At 40.9% G+C, this 27,917-nt stretch overlaps 3 protein-coding genes across 4 annotated transcripts; all 3 read right to left on the bottom strand.

The window, feature by feature from the left end:
* Positions 1–164: 164 nt before the first annotated feature.
* On the bottom strand, positions 165–27,846 carry RB195_004039 (uncharacterized protein; the record flags this gene model as incomplete). 2 transcript variants are annotated; one of them, XM_064178003.1, is made up of 16 exons in its annotated part: positions 165–273; positions 8,492–8,616; positions 11,542–11,622; positions 12,501–12,692; positions 13,419–13,550; positions 14,874–15,027; positions 16,820–16,979; positions 18,429–18,545; positions 18,640–18,679; positions 18,741–18,769; positions 20,178–20,342; positions 20,400–20,453; positions 20,723–20,868; positions 22,091–22,157; positions 27,539–27,740; positions 27,817–27,846. In XM_064178003.1, 16 exons carry the CDS (start codon positions 27,844–27,846, stop codon positions 165–167), a joined length of 1,803 nt encoding a protein of 600 aa, XP_064032987.1. The 2 variants fall into 2 exon arrangements, with proteins under 2 accessions (XP_064032987.1, XP_064032986.1); XM_064178002.1 differs by having other exon boundaries at positions 18,671–18,769.
* RB195_004041 (uncharacterized protein) lies at positions 1,540–1,953 on the bottom strand (the record flags this gene model as incomplete). Its single annotated transcript, XM_064178024.1, has 1 exon — positions 1,540–1,953. One exon carries the CDS (start codon positions 1,951–1,953, stop codon positions 1,540–1,542), a length of 414 nt encoding a protein of 137 aa, XP_064032989.1.
* Positions 4,728–5,057, bottom strand: RB195_004040 (uncharacterized protein; the record flags this gene model as incomplete). The annotated part of the gene is made up of 1 exon (XM_064178012.1): positions 4,728–5,057. One exon carries the CDS (start codon positions 5,055–5,057, stop codon positions 4,728–4,730), a length of 330 nt encoding a protein of 109 aa, XP_064032988.1.
* Positions 27,847–27,917: the final 71 nt, after the last annotated feature.

Raw genomic sequence — 27,917 nt, 5'->3', positions numbered from 1 at the left:
AGGTGCATATCGTCAGAACAACAGAACAGCAAGGTATCGAGAAATGAAAATAAGCGGTTTGTGTGATGCGAGAACATAGTACTATGAAATAGAGCTACCATGAAAACTAAGAACATGAGTTTTTTTTCCACAGCGACGTTAGGGGCGAAGACACATCGGTGGTCCTATTCTCTCGGCAACATAGTGGCATGCGTCAGATAGCCAGTGTGGGTCGGTTGACTGAACGGGTACACAATCGCTGTAGAACGACCTGGCACACACGGCAACAGACGTCTGAAAACCTGGCACATATCAGATTTATCATTTGGTAGAAAGCAGACACAAAAAGCAGATATGCTCTCTCAAAGCAACCATTTTGGTAGACAATGAATTAATTGGAGAAATTGCTTTAACGAAAAAAATCGTAAAGCTAGAAACATTGATGTGGGGCTAGTTCGTTTGTGATCGTAATGCACTCATCTTTTGTGTGCATTATTGGACTTCTGGTGGTTACTCAAAAAGCCTTTAATGTTGTGCGCTCTAAGATCTCGGAGTAGAAGGATAGTATCGTAACTTCTAAATATGTTTCGGAATTTTGATGACGTATTCTACGGTGTGCTCCGAGTAGGGTGGAGAGTTTAAATTTGGCGAATCCACTAGCGAATCTAGCTGCTCCTTGATGACCCAAATACACAGAGGGGGATACCTGTTTCCCCCATATAATCGTCACCACACGACCCGCATGTGATAAGATACACCACTCTTGATCTTGATATCATGCAATCACCTTCCATATGGCAAACCATGTAAGTGGGAGTTGTGGAGAGTCGGTCATACGCACTAACGCGCAAAAGCTCGACTTTCCTTGAATCTTGGCATAATGACTAAGAGTATTTGATTGATATTGTCAAGCAATAGCCAAGATTGTTAGCAGTCCTTTACTACGGCTAACGTTTCGGCGTTGTCGCCTTCGTTAGAGCCTGGAAAGTAAGAACATTTGCGATATATCCTCTCAAAAATGCCTCATCTAGAACAAGTCATCATCCCCTAAGCTATTACACCCACAAACAAAAACCAAAAGAGCCCAAATCGTTCTGCCAACCTCAGTAGCCGCGTTGCCGTGATGTTAGCGGATATCCTCGCAATGCAATCGCTCCGCTAATAGTAATTAGGATGCTACCCGCGTATGACCACGTAGATCAAAACCCGCAAAGGTCTTGATACAGAGATATTGGTCACGGCTGAGCACTCTTTTTTCTATTCATTTTAAGACCTTTTGCATTTATCCAAAATGCTTCTAAAATTCTGCGAACTATAATTTCGGGTTAGTACGATAGGATCGTGGTAGCTACGTAGAGTGGAACATTTTCATGACATTGTCTGCGGTGAGCTCCGAGGGGAGTTGCTGCATTCGATTGTTTCATCCCATTTAGGTGTTCTTTAATGCGAACAGAAAGGGGTCGTCTTGTTTCGCCGATGTATTGGTCCCCACATGTTTTGCACAAAATTAGATAGACTACACCAGAGACCATGTATGACCTTCCTTCCCGAATGGGCATATTACAGTCTGGAGTAAGACAGAAGCGATCGTACATTCTCTTTCGAACTAATTGCTTCTTGAGGTTTGTTGGAGGTATTTCCACAATTCTCACTAGGTCCTCGAGACCGCATTTCATCAGGCTGTATAGTCAAGTCGTCGGTTATGAAAAGCAAAAGCGGGCAAAAATTGATCTTATTCGAGTCAACCACTGTAGCATATTCTCGCCGCGCAATAAGACCTGGCCTCCGAGGTACATCAGCAATGTAACCATTAGAAGTTGCGATCCGTTGCGCTAGGTTGATCGCATTGATCATATGATCATATGCAGGATTACTTACCAGCCGACGCTTGAGGTTCGCTGGTGGTACCTCAACAACTTTTACGTCGTTCTGCAGAGCCGCTTTTGGTATACAGCTCTGTACCTCTCTGCTCATATCAGCAAATATGTAGGATAGACAGAACGCAATCTTTTCTCGGCGGTCCACGACGTTGATCCTTCGGGAGGAAAGTCAAGTCTGTCGAATGAGACATCTCCGGTCGGATGCCCATTGGAAATAGCCGCTATTTGGGCCAGGTTTACTGACCATGTTTTTCCTAGCTGCTCGATGCAACTCTTCCCGCCGTCCTGCATATGCTACCTGAAACGGAGTTTTCCATTTTGCTGGTTTGAACTGAAAAGTAATGGACTAAGATGTTTTTGCTACCGGGTTTTCGATACCACTTGGTCTATCATATTAAATTCCGCAAATACATGTGCACATCCAAGAAAGCCAACCAGTTGTCAATTAATTTCTCCTTTGTGAACTTAATGTGCAGACAGTGCCAGTTAAGAAGATTGAAGTACTCGTACATTTCTGATGCTGTTGGTCAAACAACGCAACAATCATCTCTGTAACGAAATACAACAGTAGTTTGCGATCTAGGCGTTTCGATTTTCGACATGAAAACATTGGGAAGAGTGGGTGCCAGCCTCTGTCTCATAGCCAGCCCTGTAAGTTGTCGGTAGTATTGTCCCGACCATGAAAAAGTAGAGCAATTTAGGCACTCGTTCATCAGTATGAGATTTGCTTAATGCTTAATCCGTATATGTTTAATATAGGCTTAGTGAAGCTTGGTGCCGTGTGAGCAGTTCGCAAACAGCTTACATTGCAACATCGTTTGAAACGTTCGTATAAAGCGGACGTAACGTCAAAGGACTCTATCACATATTCGGGTTCGAACGACGCACTACAAAGTTGTTTTAGGAAGCTGTTTGGACTACTAAGGTGGGCAGGGACATATCTGAGCTTATCATCGACCCCGATGATCGTAAAAGGGCGTGGTGTAAAATGTGTTTCGCTGTTACGGTTATTTTGGAGGCATAAGCGCTTCTATCTTCCACGAATGCGGCAGACAACGTCCTGTTCACTCATTCAGTCATTCACTTTCATCTGCACCTCTCTGTCTATTGTATGATAAATAATTCCACTGAACAACCGTCTCGGTCTGCTCAAATAGGTTATAGAAAACCCTAAATCTCTAGCGCCCACTCTACACAGCTGGTTTAGGACTATGTTAAGCAGTCAGGAGGATCAACAAATTTCTCCTTACGTAACACATTAAATTGGACACGTCTTGGCTTCTCGGAGCTTCGACATTCGACATTGTTTATCATGAATATTTCTAGCCCAAAAAGATATCATCATACCTAATTGATCTGTTTTGCATCTTCTCCACAAATCTTTCATTAGGGGTCTATGGAATTTTTGAATCCTGATTGCAAACCTTAGGAAATTCAAAAACCCTTAGTCACGGTAGTTAATGATTTTATTGATTTTGGCCTATTTCGCCCTAGAGACAGCAGAAATCTGCCGGTTGAGGTTTGTACATATATTGATAATGAATATAACTACTTTCAACAAAAATGTCAACTTATTGGTTTTCGTGAGTTCTCTTCTTCGGATAATTTGCGTGCGCTGATTACAAATATGGCAATCATTTTGCCCAAAAAGCCAATTTATCGATTTCTGCACATTTTTCTTATAGTGTCAGTCGGACGTTGCTAGGTGGGGTTCTGATATATGAGGACCACAAATGTGACGGTCATTGTATCAGCAAGCATACATTTTATCGACTTGCTCCTTTTTAGAACCTTTCTGGGAGCCCATTGAGAGAGGTATGCAGAGGTTCTCACATACATCAAACACAAATGTGGTGACTCTGGAGAAATGCTTTCCAACCTAACCAGCTAAGAAACACAACGTTAAGGGGTACAAAAAGATGTATCTGAACATTTCCTTAATGAGACCAATATGCCCGGTTTCAATCTGCAAATATTGAATGATGACCTTGTCAATCGCATGGATTAATTGCAAGCGAATTTTTTTCTGGGAAGAATAGCGCCATGTATTCTACCTCAGGGCAAAGAATCTTACTTTTTTCAAAGCTTACTTCTGTCTGATGAGCCTGAGGAAACCGCGCAGAAAGAAATCAAAGAAACTTGAATTTCGGGAACTGAAGAACATAAATAGGTTAGACTTGGCAAGCATTATTTACGCAAACATCGCCCCATCTGCTTATTATCCGTCATCTTCCAGAAGTGCGAAAGTTCGACCTTCCTTAGATCTTGGCATACAGATTGCAACTTGTCGATAGTCAAATTGTAGCAAGAGTCAAGATTGTTACCAAACTTTATTATGGCTAACGTTTCGGCGTCGTCGCCTTCATCAGAGCCTGAAAGTCAGATAATTTCTGATATATCCTCCGAAATGCCTCATCCAGAACAAGTCATCATTCCCTAAGATGCTGCATCCAAAATCGAGACCAAAAGAGTCCAAAGCGTTGTGTTTACTAAGGTAGCCGCGTTGCCGCATATGACCCCGTAGATCAAAACCCGCAAAGGTCTTGATACAGAGCCACCTCGCTGGTCACGGCTATGCATTCTTCCTTTTTATTCCCTTTTGGACTTTAAGCGTTTATCCAAAACGCCTTCAAAGTTCTGCAAGCCACAATTTCGAGTTCGCACGATAGGATCGTGGCAGCTATGCAGAAAGGAGCATTTTCATGACATTGTCTGCGATGAGCTGCGAGGGGAGTTGCTGCATTCGATTGTTTCATCTCATTTAGGTGTTCTTTAATGCGAACAGAAAGGGTTTCCCCAATGTACTGTTCGCTGCATGTTTTGCACGAAATTAAATAAACCACATCAGAGACCATGCAGTCGCCTGCCTTACCAAATGGGCATATTACACAGTTTGGAGTCAGACAAATGCTTCTTGGGATTTGTTGGAGGCATTTCCGCAATTCTCGCTTGGTCATCGAGACCATACCTAACCAGACTGGCCCTTATCGCCTTACTGAGGTCGTCGGTCATGAAAGGCAAGCAGAAATTGATCTTTTTCGGGTCATCCACTGGAGCATAATCTCGCTGCGCAATAAGACCTGGCCTCCCACGTACATCAGCAATATAACCACTTGAAATTGCGATCCGCTGTGCTATGATAACCGCATCGATCCGCTCATGGACATCAGATGTCACACTTACGGCTGTCCTAAACATGTTCCGAATCACTGATTTCTTGATTTTCCAAGGGTGAGTGGAAAGACAGTGAACTAATATGTTTTTACTACTAGGTTTTCGAAACCATCGTGTCTTCCACTCACCGTTGTACCACTTTATGTTTCCACGTTAAGGAAGGACAACCAATTTTCTTGGGCTTTTCCCTGTGTAAACCGCATGTTAGGGGATTGCTGGTTTAGAAGCTCGAAACAAGTGTGCATCTCGTCTTAAATGGGGCATATAATGCAACAGTCATCAATGTAACGACAGTACAGGAAAGGTTTGCGTTCCAGGATGGGTTGTCTATTTTGTACATGAATGCAATGGCTATTGTGGGAGCGAGCCTTTGCCCCATGGTCAATCTCTTGACCTGTCTACAGTATCCGACGAGCGAAATATGGAGTACCTTAGACATTCATCCCGGAGCGTCATGATCTGCCTTACGGAAAACCCGTACAGGTTTAGAATGTCTTGATGTTCTATTATTCTGTTCTTGGTGTTTCTAGTAGCTCGAATACGCTTGCATTGCAGCGCTGTTTGAGGCATTGCTGTAAAGAGAAGTGACATCGAAAGATCCAACGACACGTTATTTTTCCAAGCGCGCTCTTCAAAGTTGCTCAAGAAACATGTTGGTGTTGGATAAATGCGCGGGAACATATCTAAGCAACCTTGATGACGCAACACTATTGCTCTTCGTCATATGAGGAGTTCAAAAAACAAAAAAAAAAAACGACAAAAACAAAAAGACAAGTCCCACTCCAATACAACGGTGCTTGGCGTCAGCGGACCTATTCGATGCCCAAGGACCCGTGCACCTTCATTTTACCGCCTTGCGACAGCCGCCGCACCAATTCGACGCTGTGGGACCCGTCTCTCTACTTAGTGGAATTTAGACACAACCATAGATCGCGAAGAGGGAATTTCGAGGTAAAGTGTGCATTAAAATTCCATAGACCACTTGAACGAGGGAAAGGAGAACATATTCAACAATACTACAGTGATCAGTGATTAGGACCAAGACAAGGTTGAGGAGCGCCTTTAAGATAAGGTTTCTCCTTTTCTATCGAATAAAATTGGATGGAAGTTTGCTCCCAAGGGTAATCGACGATGCTGATCAAGGATATGTTGTGAATAGTTCATAGACACTATGAGCAATGTTCGATTTCATTTTTTCCGAGTTCGCTGCAAGCCCACCACTCTGGGCTTGTTGAATGTGTAGAAAACTGCACAAATATATGACGCGGACATCGGTATGCCGCAAAAGGTGCTTTCAGATAATTATCGACAATATTGATATTGACCTATTTTTGTTATATGAACGGTGGAAGCGTAATAGCTAGTGTTTTTGCATACAGCCATCACATTCTTTACATATGTCAAGAAACTCTCTTATGTAATTTATGAACTTTTAAGACGACCTTTCGGAAGACTTTTCTGGATTGATATTAGAGCATTTCTCAAATACACGTGCCGTCTCAAATTAAATTCTGACCTTGAATCCGAGTGTTACCAGCTAAGCCGGCAGCTCACGATGGTAACTTATAATCGTGTGTTACTAACTCCTGAAAAACTTAAACGCTTGTTCTCCAATGTAATAAACCAAGCTACACTGCATGCAAGATCTGCGAGTTCGAAGCGTGTTTCCAAATGTTAATATGAATAATCCTCTCCGGCAATCTTCAGTCAGTGAAGATTGCCACTAAAAAACTAGTGCCTAAAAGCATAAAAGAACACAGAACCAATGTTGTAGCCTTCACTGCGTTGCCATCGAGGAATAAGTAAGTGGTACTGTTTCCGTAGTTAACGTTTTGTTTACGTTGTGTTTTTCCTACACAAGGGCTCGCGCGAGTTAGCGTTTTTACCCTCCCTAAGTCTGGTACCAATCGATCGTCCCCGAAGGATGAGTCCCTATTGTCGTTTGTTTATTTCTTTTCCTCTTTGTTGTTATTGGTCCTTTCACTGTCTCAGTGAGATTTTCCCCTAAATGAACCAATTTGAACGTAAAGCTGGACTTCAGACTTTTTTGGTGTTTTCCTCCTCGCCTTCACTGATCAATTAATCAAAATTAATCGAAAATTCATAGTACTCGCATTTTCTGTAAAATCACTGTTCTGTTTTTCTAACAACGTTTTCTCCTTCCTTTTTACAAATAAAGGCGGAAGATTTCATAGTTTTCTTTCTAAACGCATCGGTTCTACATTTTGAGAATATTCAAACTTCAGTTTCAAACACTCCCCCGATAAAAATATAACATAGACTGCGTTATCTGAAATCAGTGCGCGGAGACGACTACGAGGTGGAGTGTGAGAATTGTGGCCTTGAGCAAAATTTCCTGCCTTGCGAGAACCAGTCTCCTCCAAAGCTTCCTCACAAAATTAGAAGTTCAACGCCAATCAATGTCACCCTCAACCAACGTCGCCGCCAGCAATAACGCCAGCCTCCATCAAAGCCAACATCAACCACACAGTAGATCTCGTTAGACCATCTAGAAACCACCTAGAAGCGGATCTACTGAGACGTATCGTACCTACAGTTTGATTCCTCTTCTACACTGAACCACAATTTCTAAAAGAAGGGTAAGCTTAGAACTGTATCTAAAAGCTGAACAAATCAACACTACATTTCATTTTCAACACGTTAACAGGCTACACGTCAACATTTGAGAGGAAAAGAATAAGTTTGTGTAAATATTGTCAATTTTAGAAGATCCTTAATGACTTCATAAAAAAAGCACTTTGAGAAATATTTTGAAAATGTTTCTGGAAGAAGGCTTGTTCTAGAAAATTAGGTATGAGCACTTTCTGGGATCTAAAAACCGAATTGCTTTACTTTAAGTGTTGTCTGCGTTATTGGATATTATTTATGATAATACACGATTGAGCCGAATTTCCGCAATTTTTGCCACTCCCGAAAACGATATCACGTTCTAAGTACTCACTTTCATATTTGTAGAGGGTCTAAAGAAACACCTACATACAAAGTCTCTCCTTTTCAGGTGGTGTGAATCTCTTACATCGCAAATAACAAGAAAAAGGTAAAACTTTTCAGAAGTATTACTCAGAGTGCGAGTTATTAGCAATCCTCTAAACGTACCAATGCTCACACAATAAGAGCAATTTCGATGATTAGATCTCATGATCAAATTCACGTGTAAATTGTTGAGAACATGTAGTATTGAATTATTAACCTCCGATGTTTCCTCCTAGAACCGAAGAACTGGGGATCGAAACCACAAGGTTTTTGCGAAAGACTTGCTTTGCTCTCGGTTTTTATCTACAAGACAATATGTCGCTATCAACTCCTGTCCTTCTTCTTCTCTCTTTCCCCTTTTTCACTCCTCAATTCACTTCCCTCCTTCCACATCGAAAATCAGAGAAAAAAAACTCGTTGTTTTGGCATCCATAACTCAATCACAGATGTGCAGAAATAGTTACCCGGTGGTTTCCTCGCTCAACTTCCTCTTTCTCGTGCGATCAGTACCGAATCGTACATCTTGTGCAGCCGTTTGTTCTCCGGTAGAATCAAACTCAGCTAGCGTTTGACGAGCCAATTCCACAACCTCGAAACAATTGTATGTTTAATAAGTTTTTTGACACCTCATCTGTTGGTAAATGTTGTTCCAAGAAATCATTCAAACTGTTTTAAAAAGGAAACATGTAGGCAGAAACTGCTAAGTGATGCATAAGTATTTTTAACCAGCTGTATTAAAACTTAACGTGTAATGATAGCACAATCGACCTCTGCACATATTCATAAAAACATGAATAATCCCTTGATAAGAAGATATATGATTCATTTATGTACCACAAACAGCCAACATCAAACAACTTAAGGAGTCCGATATTTCGAACCTAGTTGATAGGGCCCTCCGAAATCAGAGTATCTCTGTAGCTCCAGATAAGAACCTCGAACAATACTATATATAACTAAACGTTTGCTAAGCAAAAACAAGAACGCTGAAATAATGTCTCGTTTGAGAACAAATCTGTTCATGTCTGCCAACATCAAAAAAAGATTAGAATCGCCCCTCAATAGAAACCGGTATAACCTTTTTAGAGTACCGAGACTTAGAAGACAGTGAGACCCATCCCACACTTCTATTTAAATACAGCGCATCACGAAATTGGCAATGTTAGGATATCTCATTGACAATGTAGAGTTTAAAGTGCAGACTACGAATACGAAAAAACGGAATGGGAAACGGCGCATGCACGCGGGTGGAGTGTTATAAGGTAGAGATTTTCCACGCTCAGGACAACCTGCAAGAATTGAGTGTGAACACGCTCATAGTCGCAATCTACATTCTGAACCCTACAGCGTACATGAGATTCCTTTTCCGTCAACTTCGTGATACGCCACCTTTAAGATTTTGGTGCTGCACTGCTGCCTTTGTGATATTCACTCCTTTCTTACCGATAGCACGGTATACGTTAGTGAGCACTAGGGTTAATACTTTCGAGTGCATAGAGGGCCGAAATTCTCCAAAGTCGAACCCTTAGAGACGCGGTTTTACTTTATCTTTATTTTTAATGTACATCCAAATATTAGGCTGGACAGAAACTCTTGTCATCATTTGTCATTTTTTTTTTGCTTCACTGTTTTTTACTCGGCTTACAATGGAAATTAATCTATAATATAACCACCATTATTAATTATAACGGGGTCCCAACTAATGGAAAGGTCCGGGATCCCTTTCTCCCAGAACTGGGGAGACTGGGAGATGAAGAAATAGCCGACCTCCCGTTCGACTTCTTCAAGCTAGGTGGAGATTTTCTTAGCTATGAAAGCCTTGAGGAGCAGGAATAATTGGTAGTCTGAGAGGGGAAGGTGGGGAGAATGGGGATATGGCACCGTGTCCCATCTTAATTCCTCCAGTTTTTCATGGGCCTTCTTAGCTACATGGGGACTAGCGTTATCGTGGAGGAGATGCACCGAAGCTCCTCTCAGCCGTTTTTCTCGGACGGCCGATCAGAGCTTCTAGGTCTGACTTGCGTATATGGAACCGGTGACGGTGTGGTCTTGTGGGAGCAGCTCATAAAACAGCATTCCTCTCGAATCCCAGAAGCAACAAAGGAGACACTTTTTGGGGTGGAGGTCCGATTTGGTTTGCATCAGCGGGTCTTCTCCTTGAAGGAACCACACAGCACGGTGCGCGTTACAGTCTTCGAGGACCCAACTCTCATCTCCAGCAATAAGATTTTCCGGAAATTCCTTTCGATGCGCGTGAAGAAGGAGAGATTGACAGATGGATACCCGGGTAAACCGGGAGCCATCCGTTAAGATGTGAGGGATCCATCTAGCCAGCACTTTTCTCCGTAGCCGAGGGCCTCGAGGCGACTGACGACTGTTGGATGGCTACAAATCTGCGAGTCTCCTCGTAAGACTGCGAATGTTGATCTCCCAATCCTCTTTGACAGCGTCGAGAATGACGGACAGTCCTTGACAGTCCTGATCGTAGTGGTGTCCTCTCCCAATCTGCTGTCGATGTTGCGGGCTGCTGCCGTTGCTCTAATGCCGCCACACCATCCATAGAAGACGATAGCTCGAAGTTGTTCTTGCATAACTGACAGAGTTAAGGAAGGGGAAGGCCCCAGGTACATATATATATATATATATATATATATATATATATATATATATATATATATATATATATACATATACATATATATATATATACATGTATATATATATATATATATATATATATATACCTATTGTGGAGAAGCTTTGAGAATGTTCTTCAACTACAACATGCGGCAACGTGGGTTCCGCCCAAAAGTGGAATGTTCTGGAAATTCCGGAAAATGGGTGAGAAAACTTTCTGTTCAGCTTAATATAAACTCCCAAGATTGTAGCAATGCGAGATCAACTGCGTTACAATGTTAAACAATGAATCACAAATCATAAATGAAAAGTTTGATCCAAATGTTTAGTACAAAAATTTACACAGTGCAACCTTTGCTGCCCGCCAGTTCCCACCTGACATATATAAGCTCTCCTACAGAAATTGCTTTCTCACACATATATTTTTTCCGCTCCTCTTTTGATTGTAACGGCAACTGTCAACAACTCAACTTCTTTAATGCTTTGTTACGACTTTATGTCATCAAAATACTAGCGCTAAGTTAATTAGCGTTCTCGGTGTTAGAACACTTTTCCCAAATCTAACCTGCATTTATCACAGCAGTTCAATCTTCAAGCAGATATTAATAGATTCAGATTCAAGACGAAAATCAAACCTTCAGTACCCCACGGTTGTTGCTCACCTCCGATACGCAGAGAATAAAAGAGTTATCTCCACTCGCAGCCGAAATTGTAACCCTTCGATATCAACTTAACACTTAACATGTTCATTAGAGATTAAGATTCCGATTGTCAACTTTCACTTGGAGAAAAGTGCGTTTGTGTTGTTAAATCGAACTCTTTCAAGTTTTGCTGACCCGCCACTTTTTCCCACAGTCTACAAGAATCTTTAATTCACCTTGTAAGTTCTAGGTATGATCTCCACCGTTTCCACCTGCACAAATCCCACTTGTCGCATAATTTCGCAAGCCCGTTGGACCTAAAACTAATAATTACGAGCGTGTGAGGTTACAGGCGAGGCTTCAGCCTAATATTTCAACAGAGAATCATATATATTATAATGTATAGTTACACGTTCTCATCTAAGATTATCCTCAACCCCTTTAAGCGAAGTCTGCCTTAACATACATTCTACGGCCTCTTATATTACACAATACGAGATCTGCTTAGGATCATCGCAACGATCATTTCTTAAAATCATATAATTCAGAACTACACCAAAAACGAGCAGTCCAACCATTTTGGCTCTGGTCGGCAACTTATTTATTCATTATTACTGATTAACCTACACAATTCTCTTTTATACAGCTAAAGTTCAACAGCGCCCTGTACCATTAACACGTTTTCAGTGCTACCTGACTATCTAAAGAAAAATTCGACCGACACTAGACAGAAATCTGGACATCACGTCCTAAACAGAATAAGAATCATTGATGAAATATTGAAGAACTACACTCACTACTACTAACGTTACTCAGAAAAGGACAAAAGGTTTTTGCTTCATACGAAAATTTTTCAGAACACAAGAAATTTTTTGCAGTTGTTCTAGTCAGGCAATCGAAGAACTGGAAATAGGGGCCTCAAATAGAGCAAAATTAACTTTGAAAAGGGAAAAACAAAAATAAGAAAGTTTCGCTCCGGAGAAAACGTACAAGTAAAATATGGATGACACTGTTATTTTAGCATTTTCTTTAAACAAAATTAGTCAACCCATAACAAGTTGTAGTTAATAGGAATTTCCGGATCATTCCAACAAAGCATCTGCTCACATGTAAAATTCAAGACTCATATCAACCACCGTGGCAAGTGTTATAAAGGGGGAACACATAACTCAGTAATAATTTCTGGACACTTCACCTGTTCAATGCAAGGGCTGAATGAGACTAGACGGCCCCCTCTGGTGCGCGAAATAGCGTGGGCAGCGTAGGTAATCGCTTCCCAAGGTGCGGGAACGTCCAGGAATACACCATCGCAAAAGTTCGTCACGAAGAATCCATCGGTGCATACATTCTGCACAACAGCAGTCGTCACACTAGCTAGGCCATGCTTCTGAGAATAACAAAATTTCAATGCAATCTACAAAAACCTAAACTGGAGCTTTCAAGAAATTTTAATTAATTTGAAGGAAGATTTGAATTGTAGCTTTTAAACGAAGTGGTTGTATCCGAAGTTTGAAAAAACTAATTAGACGAGGACATTCCAAGGTCAGGATCCCAGAATGTGAAAAACCCATTTCAGAATAGGTACAATCCAAGCACCTGCTTTGCAAATGTGGCTTACTGGATTACGTCCGAAAAAAAACAACCTGGATGAACTATAAACTTTGCAATGGTTTTTACGTGCTAGTACATCACTTTAAAAAAAAAATTAGCTTCCAGTTAACTACAGAAACCCAGATTACAAGCAAACGACAAAATCGGTCAACCTTAAAATGATAGTTCTCTAGTAAAGAAAACTGTAGTAAATCTGAAACGTATATATAGCGCGTAGGGGAAGGATAATTCACCCCCACTTGAAGGCAGCATGTCATGAATCTGGCGTAATGAGGGAAACCGCTGGAAAAGCTGGAGATTTGGTTGTAGATTGTGGGATCAAAGGTAGTCAGTCGCGCATCTCTCCCTGATCGTTGCAAAAAAACATCATAAAACACTCCGTTTTTTTAGTTTTTTTTTAAAGACGATTTTAGCTGCAACGCGCCACCCCTTTACACGATGCTGCTGTACAAAAGTGAACCTATCTTTTTGTTAGGCACTGTTTAGTATCTGAATCACATACTTTGAATTCCTGTTCAACTTTCTTCGTCCTGCTCTCCTCGATGTCATGCGTGTATAAATGTCCATAAGGGGCTATAGCGATAGCAATGGCACGACTCAAGCTCCCGCTGCCAGTCCCGGATTCACAGATGACCTGAAGTGTGATCGTGAATCATTGTCAAAATACACATGGACAACTTTTTGAGCTACAAGAGAGACTTGAACGGATCATCACGCTAAGATGATCATTTCAAGTATTACGGCTGAATTTTGCTCTCAGGCATAATAAGAAATGCACTGATAATAGATGAACGATCACATTCAACGCATTTACGGAGAGAAATTCCGAACATTCGGCTACGGTAGGTATTTCAGACTTCATGCAAAGACCATTTCTCTTAATTGACCTGCAAAATTTTTTAAGTAAAACGACTGTCTGTAAATTATTGGCGTAGTATAGTATAGTAAATGATCTTCCCATCGAAATTGCTTTTTTACAGTAAAAAGTTAAAATGCACGGCGGTGATCAGTCTCTACGGGGATATGCCTAATTAGACTCCAACTCAGAATCGTTTAAGTTTATGAACGCGTGTGCAGCCTATAAACGGGTGTGAGCCGACGTATCAAGTATTCTTCACTTTATTTAAAAATGCCTTTTAGCGCTTATCTTGAAAAAAAAATGTTACCACAGAGATGATTTTGTCGCCTCTTTCGTTGAAGTGACCGCACACTATTTGAAAATAAAAATGTTCAGATTGATTAAGAGACTTGATCTCGCTCTTTCTTCTTCTGAGGCCACAATGATTTAAACATTATCCGAAGTCGAAGTTCTTCCCTTCCATTACTATGCAACAAATTGTGGATGTGCAGGTGTACATAACGATGAGAACATAATCATGGAGTTGATGAAGAAAAAGCTTCTTCCTCCAAATCAGGTAAGCTGCTGACTAGAACTTGAGCGGCTGTTGTGTTCGTGTCTAACTTGTGAAGAAAAGATCTGGCAGACACGATGTTAGGAAGGTACAAGGAGCACATAGTAGCGTCAAAACGACATGAAGCATAGTGCAGTTACGAACGCGACAGCGTTCGGAGCGATGTGGTGGAGTGTAGTTGTCAGGATATAGTGAAGAACCTTACTAGCACCATTTTTAGCTGCAGTTCGTGATGGACCCTCCTCGGCTCCAATCGCTTTCTCCACCCTGCCGCTTCGACCGCAGCGTACGCAACTGCACTGTCCTTCATGTCCTTTTGACCCTACTATACATATACGGAAGCGTACATTAAGCTGAAACACTACGCCTGAAGTCGTCACCGAGATAAGACGACTTAACGCTTCGTTTACCTTTTCGCAAAGTTGTTTATGATTATTGGCCACACTGATTCCACTCCAAATTTCTGGACTACATTACAGGAAGCCGTTGCTACATTGATGTGGGGTGTAAACTTGGTACTTGTCGAGTCGAGATAAATACCTTACCGAACCAGGTCTAGCATCCAAGAGTTGAAGAATGAGACTACAATCGGGAGTGTACAGTATTTGAGTCCGACGTGGTAGAGAACGTGTCCACAGCTCTGCCGACGGTCGTAGCGCAAACACATACCCGGCGGTAGCAGATATACGTGATCCCCACCTGGAAAAGTGCAACAATGTATATGTGAATATCCCTAATTGTGAGAGATTTTGAAGCTAATTTTGTAATAAAAGTGGCGTGTGCAGCGTTTTCAGTAAAATGAATGGCTGAGAGGTGGTAAGAGGACTGCACGATCGATGGTTCGAAAACGTCCTAGGGCAAAGCAAGAATTTCATTGTTTGCGGGGTGGTAAATTGGTACCAGACATGTCCGGGAGGTAAAAAAAAAACACTGACTTGATACAGCGCCTGGCCCGTAATTCATTATATAGCCCAAAATGCTTTCATAGAACGCCAACGATTCCGAATTGTAGTTAAACGCATTGCCGCATCACCAGCGGATTGATACGCTAGAGGCTTTATCCTTTTTTGTAATAAAAGAGCACATGGAGGAACTGTAGCCGCAAGCAGCAAAAAAATATTAGAAAAAGAGAACAGCAACAATAATAACTAATATGTTCCCCAGGCTCGTCACAGCAAGGTAGGGTCAATTAAGGTAGCAACGATTTTTCGTGCTCTGCTATATATCACTTCTTATTTCCATTTGTATTGCATCGGCAATAAACGAACTCAAAATAATGCAGATACTCAAATCGAACAGCAAAAATGTCGAAGCAAACGGCAAAAATATCGAGTCAAAACGCCGCTATACATTGGGATACCATCACTATCCTCTTATTATCTTCAAAGAAGAAAGAAGGAGGACTTTAATAAGGTGCTGAAATCCATTCAAGTAACAAATCGAATATGCGATAGAGCTTGGAAAAAAAAAACAGAAGCACGAAAACAACTACATCATCGATTACAAAGTCGCACCATTATAAAGAAGCTATCGAAAACTGTTATGCCGCAGCCACGTAACATGCGGCAGAGTTCCTGGCTAAGAGAAAGGAATTATGCATAGTCGGGTGAAAACGACATGAATCACTAGTGTAGTTGCGGTACTCGAAACGGCGTGGAGGCAGCAGTTGGAACCGATGTGGGACCGTCGCATACTACAGCGATAGGTGTGCCAGCAAAGGTTTCACCACACTCGTAGCCGCTACGCTCCACCGAAGCGTCTCGAAAGAAGCCGCAGACGCAATTACGTACGTGTTTCATTTCGTTTTCACCCTACTACAGGTCCGTGCGGTCACAATGGCGGCAGTATGTGGGTTTCTTATGCGAGTTGCAGACACTAAAAGACTGCAAAGTAGGTCTTTGCTAATCAGCCGTCGCAGATATGCTCTTTTGTCACGGAATGCTGAATCCAAAACCAACCCCTCCCAGTAAAAAAGCAAGAGCAACAATTTTCTCCTGTAATTACTTCAAGCAAACAACTAGAAATAAGGACTGTTGACCAGAACAATCACAGAATATTGATGATATTAGATCGAAAATCAATTCTTCCCGAAGTATGGTTGGGTCAAAACGACATGATGGTTGCATAGTTGCGTAAGCGGCTGCGCTTGAAGCTGCACGGTGGAGCGTAGCGGTTAGCATCGATTGGGGACCATGGTGAACTGCACAGGTGGGTGGCGATATCGAGGATCCTTACACGATCCCAACCGCTGCGCTCCACCGCTTACGCAACTATCTGTGCTTCATGTCGCTTCGACCCGACTATACTTTTTAGTTGCTTCCATATCTCCAAATAGAAGAAGAAAATCCAGATGAAGATACCACAGGCTACAAATTGGAGCATATCTCGGTACAAAGTTGCTTCTAGAATTGACCATATCTAAGCGCTGGCACCTTCATTTACTCTTCATCGCAAGATATGCTAAAGCACAAGGGACGAATATTTCACTCACGGCTTTCCTATCACGAATTCGTGTCTTAGTGCTCCGTACTTCATGCATAGAGTCTGCCCGCGTTGAACAATAATTGCATGTGTGGAGTCGAACGTCACGTAAATAATCACAGCATCTCCTTCCTCAATCACTTTCGAATATTTGAAAAACGATGGAGCATCTGAAATAAGCGGGCTTCAAACTTATGCACCTTAATGCTAACGCATTGTCGAAAAATTTTGCTTAGTCAACAGAAGGAATACTTAATAAAAAGAACGCATTTGAAATCGAATGTTACGTTATTGTGCATTCGGTGGTGGATCCACAAAAACAATACAATCCTCAACAAAACTGGAAAATTTTCAACAAATAAAACTCATTGAAAACAGACAAAGAGACGTTTAACAAAGTTAGGTAGTATCGCAAGTAGATCTAGTTTTATAAGGGTAAGAGCATCATATTTTGAAGCATTGGTTTCACAACTGTTTAAACAAACCCCAAAAAAATGCGAGCAACTTCCACTGAAAAAGAATATTAGCAGAATATTTAGTTAAGGGTATACATTTTAAAAAAATAAAGACATTATCTACACACAAAGGGTCTTGTAAAGTCAAGAAACATATGTGGTGTATACACGATCATACAAACTGCGCGAAATGCACGAAACTCTCAATTGAAAGATAAAAGAAAAAAAACAGGGGAGAAGAGGAAAATGTATTAAACAGCCTTAAACAGAGAAACGTAGCAAACTGAATCTCTTTCCCTCCGGCAACCTTAACTTCCTCGGTCATGGAAAAATTATCAGTAACAAAGTGACAAGGCAAAGATGACAGGAACTCAGAAACTCGAAGGAATGATCTTAAAAAAGAAATGAAACAGCCAAAAATTAAGCAAAGCCGAATAAAAACTTCAAAACTCAAAAACTCTTGCTAGAACAAAGTTGCTTTGCAAGAGGATGAGCACCCAACACTACCGCAAGAGTACATTTATCTATTTACTTATGAATATACTTTGAAAGTCGAGCACAAAAAAGTTCAGCACACAACATACGAGGTGGCGACCATTTGTCAGAGTCTTTAACCGGTTTTTAAAAGAATCCAAGACAAGAAGAGGGCGGGGAGTCAACTGCATTGGAGGGATCTTCAGATTCAGGAACATCACTCAAGTAGAAAGAAAACAAATTAAACAATTAATTACATAGTTACATAAACTTAGTGCTATAGATCAACACAATATCGAAATAAAGGGACAATACTATTCACAAAAGAAGTTGACTTCTTGCAGAAGTCGTGACCAACAGAAAGTACTGCTTTTCGTCGTCTTATTCACCGTCGTGATTGAGAGAAGAGGAAAGAGGAATTTTGCTAACAACCTCGATGAGAAATTTGAAAAGCATCGAAATATCATTTCTCTGCTTTTATGAATGTGGAAGCACTTTTTTGGACAGCTTGACAATAACAGTGCCGTATTTGGGCATGAGAATAACGCGAAACTTCTTTTTTTAACTGAGAATAAAGGAAATATCTTCAAAATGTTAACAGATGTTATTGTCGAATTGCTGTAATGAAAAGAAAGAATCCTAAAGAACTGAAAATTCCCTGAAAACAAATAATAAGATAAGTTGCCGTACTAGAATATCCAGCGATAGAGGTAGAGCTGTCCAGGCTGTCCGATTTATTAGGTTGAGCAATGACAACAGCCATAATTGAAAAATACTTGCAAAACGACTTTTGACAATGAGGCAATCCTGAAACCTCCATCCAAACAGCTAAAGTGTGAACAAAGGAACTATGAGAAAATAACAAAGACGAAATAAAGAAGAAAAAGAGAAAACTACTAACCAAAGTAAGTATTATTGCAAGAACTTGACACCTTCCGACTCTGTACCAATATTCATTAACTGAGCACGTCGCTGCAGTTCCAAACTACGCAATGCTTTCACCAGCACGTCTTTTTCCAGGCCGTAAAATGCTGAAATAAATAGAATCTGAACGAATTAAAATCACAGAACATATTAAGAAATACCATCACGACGGGGGGTGTATCAGTTTCCATTGCAAAAAAATAAAGTGAAGAATTTTTGTTTTCATTCGGACAAATTAAAATGGATTCATTTTTTCTTTGCACCATAGATGTATGCGGATAAATAAATGAATAATAAATTGACCGATCAATTACTTCACATGATACTCTGAAGGTTAGTAGTTTAGCAAAACCGAGAACTGAAGTAAGCGCAAATTGACGTAGAATTCATGAAAGTTAGTATTGAATCATGAAATATTCATCTCTAACGCATGAAAACTGTACTCACAGGCAAAAAACCATCCCTTTTACCCGAACTCATGGCATAACACGCTTATGCTCGCCGATGATTGCAAACATTAGGTGTCTAATTCTCTTAATCTTCCTTATGAACTACCGAAAAATTCAATCTACTGCGTTATGTATTCATTCATACATTCAGAGCTCTGGATAGTCTTAATTTAGTCCAACATCCACGAAAAGCTTACAGAAGATCCCTGAATTGGGAAGAATAGATCCGTGATAAAATTTGAAAGGCAGACCTGAAGGCGTCGAACTTCGAAAATGCATATTAGCTTTTAACCTTCTTGCTAGATCTTCAAACCAATTAAATAATAATAACAATGATTATAACGATTACAAAACTTTTCGGAAACACTCAAAAGTTTGCAATGATTCTTTCTGGGATCCTGACAAAACTCCCAAGTCACGAGACTTTTATAAAGTTTTTATTAAGTATCGAGAGAAGCTACTGGAGTGTTACGATATTGATATGTATCGAGAACTATATAAAAATGCGAAATAATTCAAAATGCCAAAGTTCAGCATAATGACTAAGCCAAACAGTCCCAAATCATATAATCTAGGGAACAGTACTTTTGTAGATTAACCGAAATAGACTCAGTGGGGTCGAATTATATTGAAGAGAAGCAACTAGCAAAAAGCCTTACCTCTGGGTGTCAACGCACATAGCTCTCACTTGTATGGTAGTAAGGACCCCCAAGTAATAATAAAACACATCCATTTTTACAGTCGACACAACTGATTCGTTTATTTACAAGTGGTAATGAGAAATTGCTTTTTTTTTCAACAACATTTTATGTTAGAAGGAATGTCTTTCTCAAAACCAAAAACTAGAGAATGGGAAGTTGGAACGAAAGAAGTAACTGCGTCAACATAACAACCTTATCACTTTACGTTACCCGTGCCTTAGATACGGGAGCACCAGGAGCATAATCTCCTGGTGCATTAAAAAAAAACAGGCAAAATTCTATGGTTAAAACAGAAACCAAAGACAGTATTTGTAGCTCATTATCAGTGCCCAATTCGTTGTCAAAACTAGGCAGAGCCCACTAACACTCTTGCACAGTATCGTCGCCGTGCGCAATCTCGTACAGTGTACAGGGAGTATTCAGCAAACCGTTCGACACCGCCCACGCGTAAATCAGCGCTGCCCACTCGTCAGGTCGCCGCCAATAGATGTGACACCGAGTTTTTGTAATATCCAACCACTCAACGTGCTCTGAAACCATATGTTGAGGCAACTAAATATACGATTAACGAAATTTAAAGGACGAACTTTTTTGTTCGAGATAGTCGAATACTGCACGAATCCCCTCGGGAGAGAGACGCCCTAAACCAAAAAACATGTGAATAAAATCAGTTATAGAAATGACAATTAAATTTTGCACTGTATTCGCATTACACTAAAGAAGAGCAAAAACATGTCCTCTAATACGTGAAGTTTTTCAAAGAGTTGAGATCCTTTTTCACAACTTACTCCACTCATAACTTCATTAGCCCGAAGAACAGTCAATGTACAACGAAGTCATGTTTTACTAATAAGTGCACAAAATAACGAATTCTGCAGATAGCAAAACCCAAATTCATTGCAGTACTTACTATTTAGTTTCTGATTGTGAAAGAGCTCGCTGTTCGCTATCTCGGCAACGTCGAGTGTGTAGATTTTGTTGTGTTGTGCGTAGTCGATTACCAAACTAGCCCACGTTTCTAATTGTTTTTCTTTTGTAACTAGCGTCTGTTGAAGTCTGGAATGAATCTTTAGATCCACTTTTTCTACAACAAACACAAGATCTATCTACATTTGTCCACCTTTCTCGAAATTCATTCGCTCCAAATTCAAAACTTCTCGTCACCTCACTTCATTTTCAGTTTCTCAGCGTGAACTGTGAAGTCACACAGACAGACAGACAGACAGACACACACACACACACACACACACACACACACACACACACACACACACACACAAACACACACACACACACATACAAATACCCAACTTTTCTTTTCCTTTGAAAAAGCCAGTATTTATACCATGCGCCGATCATCTTGCATGATATCAACCAAATCGGCGTCTTCTATTCAACATCTCCGGCAACTTCCCATTATCCAAATTGCTGGATCGAAAAAAGCATTTTCAGATAATATCCCCGCAATTTTGAAAAGTTAGAATTTTGACGCAGTATCAAGTAATTCAGAGATCAGATGAAATGAAATGAAGTTGAAAATAAAGTTCTACATCTATCGCAGCATCCCGTAAGATGAGCGTTAGTAAAATTTAGAAAAGCAAGTATAAATAACAACTTTGATACAATTAAACAACCATTAAATGAATGAAACAATTAAACCTATTACTTCATCATATCTACATACACGTACGCATACACGTAACATCCAACATACATTCGCCAATGTTGTATATTTTCCTTAGTCTAAAAAAAACCAAAACGTGAGTCCGTTGTAACAATAAAAAGAAGTCGAGAAAAGGAATGAGATTTTTAAGGTTTTTGTTGCTTTCAAGATGTAAAGTAAAAATGGAAAAGTCGAGACCATCAGTGTTATGACGGAACAGTGAACGTTTGAAGTAATGAGTATTCTTCATGGCTGCGTTAGGTAGCTGTTTTTCCATCAATTGCATAAGTGAATGGATATTCCAGTCAAGGGGAGGAAGCAAAAACGCCTTAATCTCAGATGAATTGTTATCCACCCAAAAGAAAAGCAAAGAAAACCTTCTGGAAGAACAAAAAGCGACACCAACATCCTGGCGGCTACCAGGAATAATTAAATATTATCAATACAAATTTACTTGACATGCAGTAAAAAGAGAAAGACGTTTCCTTCCATATAAGATTTCAAATAATAATTAATGTTGTCTACTAAACCAACATTACGCGTAAAATAGATGACCAAGGCACAGCTATGTCACATCGTTCAAGGCAAGACAACATTTCACACACACGAACTCACGTGAAGAAAGGCGGGAAATCATATTGCCATGGCCATTTGAAAGTCATTCTATCCCGTTTTCCATCACCTGCAGGAAGATTCTATACATCAGGACACTATGGGATTACACAAGGGCTTAATCAATACAACAGAAGGTACAAAAAACCTAACCCTTGAAGGGAAACTATATTACAACCTGACAGTACAACTAAAATCTCCTCGAAATATCGCAGATGAGCGAAGCGAACTTCAAGTGTTTCAGAATAGATCGGTGCAAAAATTAAGCGGTTAAATTTCAGGTATAGTAGGGTCAAACTGTTATGAAGCACGATGCAGTTGCGTGAGCGACAGCGCTCGAAGCGGCGCGGTGGAGAGAGCAGTTGGGATCGAGGTAGGCCAACGCAAACCGAAGAGGGTCCGGCTCTTCCCTACCGCATTTATGCTGCACCGTGTTTCATGTCCTTGCTTTCCATACTGTCCTAGTTTCCACCATCAAACTCCAACGCTACTTTTACAATCATAGGTGCAACAGAGGGGAATAGGACCCTACTCAAGTGAAGTTCATGGAGTGAATGGGGTCCCTTGGCCAAGCGCCGAAAAGTGAAGGGTGTCAGAGCACCGACTCCGACTATCGCATGTGTGATTACAATCTTCGACGTAAGCGGTGGGAACAAGTTTGTGATGGTTAGAGAATTATAAGGCGAAGAATATGCATCTAAAAAGGATTGTTTAGGAATATAACGTTTTGCAGTTCTATGACTGAACTGTAAGCGAGAAATGTGGTTTTGTATCAACACTCTGATCACCAACTACACATTGTGTTCATCTGAAGGTCCTACTTTTTTTTTATTCGCGAGTGTACCAAGCATCTCAAATTTTCTATACAACCAGAAACGTCAGGAGATCAGAAACCATCAATTTCGACCTTAATCAGAAATTCCAGCTAAACGAACGGGAACAAACTTCATAACAGACCCATTTATCTAGTGAAATATTTATAGTTAAGTGTTAATAGTTAAGTGAACGACAACGAAACACACAACAAGATATAAATACCACTCAATAGCTGAACAATGCCACAACACCCGAAGAAATCGATTATGTTTGGGGGCACCCCTCACGCAATCATAAAAGAAGCATGTAGTAGGTGGAACCACCTTTCCTCTCACGCATACACAAGAAATTTCCGAAATTCCGTTATTCTTAGTGTGAAAGTACATGTTGTGTACCACAAGTGAAAGACTAAGACTAAGTCAAAGTATGGTAGAGTTCGAGTAATTTCTGAGAAGAAATCGGCTTTTCTTAGGAAACCTCATCCTACAATCAGGGAAGTAAACCGTTCATAAGGTGCAGTAATGACTTGAGAAGAATTCTTTTTATTCAAGAAATGGTCGGTTCGAGTATGCGTGAAATATTTCCATCAATTATATTTACAAACTTCCTAGATATTCTCACGGCTTTTTTTCTTGAAAAACGACGTTTGCTTTGATATTTCGTGATCGTGAGAGGAAACGAAGCTACAGTCAAGTTCAAATCATCCAGTATAAACAGTCGGGTCATGTGCGTTTAAATGCGTCACCCCACGAATCAGGGGTGGTACGGGTTTCGGCGAGCAATGCCTATACGGGGTTGTAGGGTGTAGGGAATAGGGTCATTCCGTTCATCTTTCCCTGTATCAGTGTAAACGGAAGACCCCGGAACGCTGTTTCTTACGACGGCTTATGTTGTTGCGCCCCACCCTTGCCCCACTCCCTACGATTCATCGAAAACCTATTCCGTAACTGCACCGTGCTTCGTGTCGAGTAATTTCTGAGAAGAAATCGGCTTTTTGACTCTACTATAGTTAGGAACTTTAATTAATGGTTCAAAACTCTGCACAAAATGCTTTGCTCTGAACAAAGTTGCACCAGCTAGTGCCGGAATGACCTTCACTCACATATAGACATCTTAGTGATAAAAGCACCATCAAAACTAGGAAAGCCTTTGCCAAGAAGGCAATAGATAAGGAGATATCGTGATCCCATTTCTAACGAAAAGCATTCACACCGACCAAAGCAAACGCTCAAGTGCGAATAAAGCGCTCCCACTAATATAGGTCATAAGAAAATTCCTTAGTGAAGAAAACAAAAACAGATACAAATAGATCTGAGAGAAATAAAGTGAAGAACTTCCAAAAGAACCTATATGGTTACCTTACAATTTCCCTAGATTAGATATACGAAATTGTATTAATAAGCATTGCAAGAAGAAATGCTAATTTTCCTTTGTTCATTTTTGTTCATTACTGTTATTACTGGAGTCTTCCGCGCCCGTGACATCGCAATGAGATATCAAATATTTTTCCTAGAAAAGACGAAAACTTCACGAAATCATGTTTCGATTAACTACGAAAGATGACGAAAGTATATAAAAATCTAAGAGCCAGTGAAAAGGAAGCGAAATCTGAATGAAATGGGATTTTCGTTGAGTTTCAGACAGCAGAAGCAGGATATTTACTCCACATTTTGTGGGCGAAATGAAGGTTCGCATAAGATGATAATAAAGTGCAATATTAGAACAATAATAAGTCGCTATGCTTGCTCTATGTATTCTAACGCGAAGAACCAAATGGATAAAGTTCCTGGCGTATGCCCGTCCACTAAGGCAGCGTCAACGCTTTTGACCCCAATTCGGAATCGTTGAGGTTTTTATGAATGTGTTTTGGCCTATACAATAACAGGGGCCCAGGGGCCAGCGATGTATGAAGTCAGACCTTGAAGTGTGAATTCTTGCTATTGCTTGTTTTTCCTTACCGTTGTCACTGCTCCTTTATCTGCGTCAATAAGATTTCTCCCCGTTATATACAAATAAATAAACAAATATAACTGTCAGAGATTTCATTCGCGCAATAACATGTTCAAAAATTCCCTAACAGTAATAAGCTAATAATAAACTTCTTTTCTTGTCGAAATGGAAATGCACAAGTACTCTCGCATGTAGTGGTGTGTGACGTTTATTCATACAATAAAAAACCAAAATGTCTGGCTTGCCTATCTCCACAATGAGCTTTGCCCTCAGCGAAGTTCATGAATATTGAGCAGAACGAAACATTCAAACGCAGCGACCCCTCTCGGAACTCATCGCAGAAAATGTCATGAAAATGCTCCTTTCTGCATAGCTGCCACGATCCTATCGTATGAACCCGAAATTGTAGCTCGCAGAACTATGGAGGCGCTTTGGATTAACGTTAAAAGTCCAAAAAGGAATAGAAAGGAAGAATGCATAGCCGTGACCAACGAGCTGGCTCTGTATCAAGACCTTGGCGGGTTTTGATCTACGGGGTCATATCTACGGGGTTGCGGGTCGCATCCTAATTAGTATTAGTGGAGCGATTTTATCACGCGGAAGTCCGCTAATATCACGGCAACGAGTGAAACATGAGTGTAGTTGATGTGCATTTGCGTACGCGCTCGAAACGGCGCTGTGGAGGCAGCAGTTGGAACTGAGGTGGGCCCGTCGCCAACTGCAGCGAGAGGTGGTGCCAGCAAGGGTTTCACCACGGTTCTTTTGGTTTTTGTTTGTGGGTGTAATAGCTTAGGGAATGATGACTTGTTCTGGATGAGGCATTTGAGAGGATATATCAGAAATGATCTGACTTTCCAGGCTCTGACGAAGGCGGCGGCGCCGAAACGTTAGCCGTAATAAAGTTTGTTAACAATTTTGGCTGTTGCTAAATTGAATATCGACAAATTAACCAGATTTTCATGGTTTCATGCTGAAAACATACAATTCATATTATGAAGGTCCGGGATTTGTGTAATTCCCACAATCGTACTGCGCATGAATAGCTATGCTTTCGTCCCATGAATTTAAACAGCCAGATTGAAAAGTCCCTCACTTTTGTCTCAACCAAGGATCAATGAAGAGGTGGCGACTTGTGGCAAGCTACTTACGCAAGTTGCAGTTCCCCCAAACCTGGTAAGCTTGTACAACGTACATAGGTATCGGGTATATAGGGTCAAAACGACAGGAGGCACGAAGCGGCGCACTCTAGCATAGCGGTTAGGATCATGGTGAAACCCTTGGTAGCTTCACACATCGCTGCAGTTCGCGATGATTCCACCTAGATTCCAACCGCTGTCTTCATCTCCGCTTCGAGCTGCCTATGCAACTGCACCCCGCTTCATGTCGTTTTGACCCGACTCTATCTTTGCCAATATTTTGCCGCCAAGAATAGTGTACTTTATTACAAAACAACTCGCCGGCACAACAAATCAAGGAATCACAGCATTCAATGTTTGTTGCTAAATACCAAACATGGAAAAACGGTACGTTAGAAGGCGTCACCCTTGTATAAGAACCGAACCTCTCAGCAGACTATTCATTAGATTTACTTGAGTAGCCTGTTGAGGAAACCTCATTGACTTCTGACACTCGCTAGTGTGTGTACAAGAGTACTGTATTCCAACGCAACTCGTAGAAAATGCCGTTTCATGCACCATTTTTCAGAACGATCAGGGGAAACTGAACGTGGCAACTCGTCATATAAAACCACTACTCTGTCTGCCCCCCCCCCCCCTCCCCCCAGATATCCTCAACGTAGTCAATTTCGTGATACGTTGTCTTCGACCAACCTAATTATCAAAGACTTCAGTAACTGCTATCTGATGAAAAAATCTCCAATTCTCTAGGACGAAGATGGTTTTTCGTTTCAAAAAAAAAAAAAAAAAAAATAGTCGTGCAGAAGAACGACGTATTCCCCGATGTGAAATGCTACTGAAGCTATTCTGTATCAAGAGATACAGCAAAATATCTCAATAGCGTCATATCACTACTTCAAGGAGTGTATGAATGAATGAATGAACAATGAACTGATAGAGAAACAGCGCGTTGGTTTTTGATGCATTGCGTTTGCATCGCAGCGGCTACCAAAACACCAATATTCCCACTTGGAATACGATAATTGATATTCTCATACTTTTATATCTATATGAGACAAACATCAAGAACAAACAGCATGCAAAAGACACGAAAATAAGAATTTCAAAAGAGCACGTTATCTTTGCGCAGCACAATTTACCATGTCCGCCTCGTTTCGACGCCAAGTCACATTTAAAACCCCACAAAGAGAGGAAAAACGACTGATGTATTGCTTCATGTGAAGCAGACGCATGCTATTTCTCATGCTTCGACTTGAATTTCGAACTCGTTATAAGAATCTAAGGCGTTTAAGAAATTCTAATAACAACGGGCATCAAGTGGAAGTGGAAGTAGCAGGGTAAAACCATGGACTCATCTAAAACTTCAAAAAACCAACATAATTTTATGACATCATATACAGTTGAAAGCCACAACTATACAATAACTTACTACAAATAGATTCATAAGTACAAACTCTAATGGTCTGAACATAACATCGGGTCAAAATAGGAGAGAAAGAGGCAGACAAAGCATCAAGCAGAAAAAAAAACAACAGACAAACAGTCATACCGATAGCATAAACACTAACGACCGGAGCCCTCGCCTCAAGAATAAAGCGATGAGGGAAGAGGGGTGGGAGCGCGGGTGGAGCAACCGCTACCGCCTCTGTCACTGATGCTGCTGCCACACCGGCGAGTCGCAGTCGAGCTTCGCCGCATCGCAGCACAACAACTGCAGCTGATGTTGAAGCCGCCTGCTTCTGCGTTCCCTTCTGCGGATCGATAACGCAAAGACGAAAACCACATCCTCGCTCTCCACCTTTCACTCATATCCATCCGCAAACCCACATCGACGAAAGCAGTGGAACGTTTCTGCATAAGCGCAAAACACTACGTGGGACAGCGTGTGGTCAACACTACTGCGCTGCCTTATCAATCCATATGAATGC

The sequence above is a fragment of the Necator americanus genome, chromosome I, assembly GCF_031761385.1.
Source record: "Necator americanus strain Aroian chromosome I, whole genome shotgun sequence".
Lineage (NCBI taxonomy): Eukaryota > Metazoa > Nematoda > Chromadorea > Rhabditida > Ancylostomatidae > Necator > Necator americanus.
The sequence above is the reverse complement of the archived record's forward strand: the minus strand, read 5'-3'. Positions and strand labels throughout refer to the sequence as shown.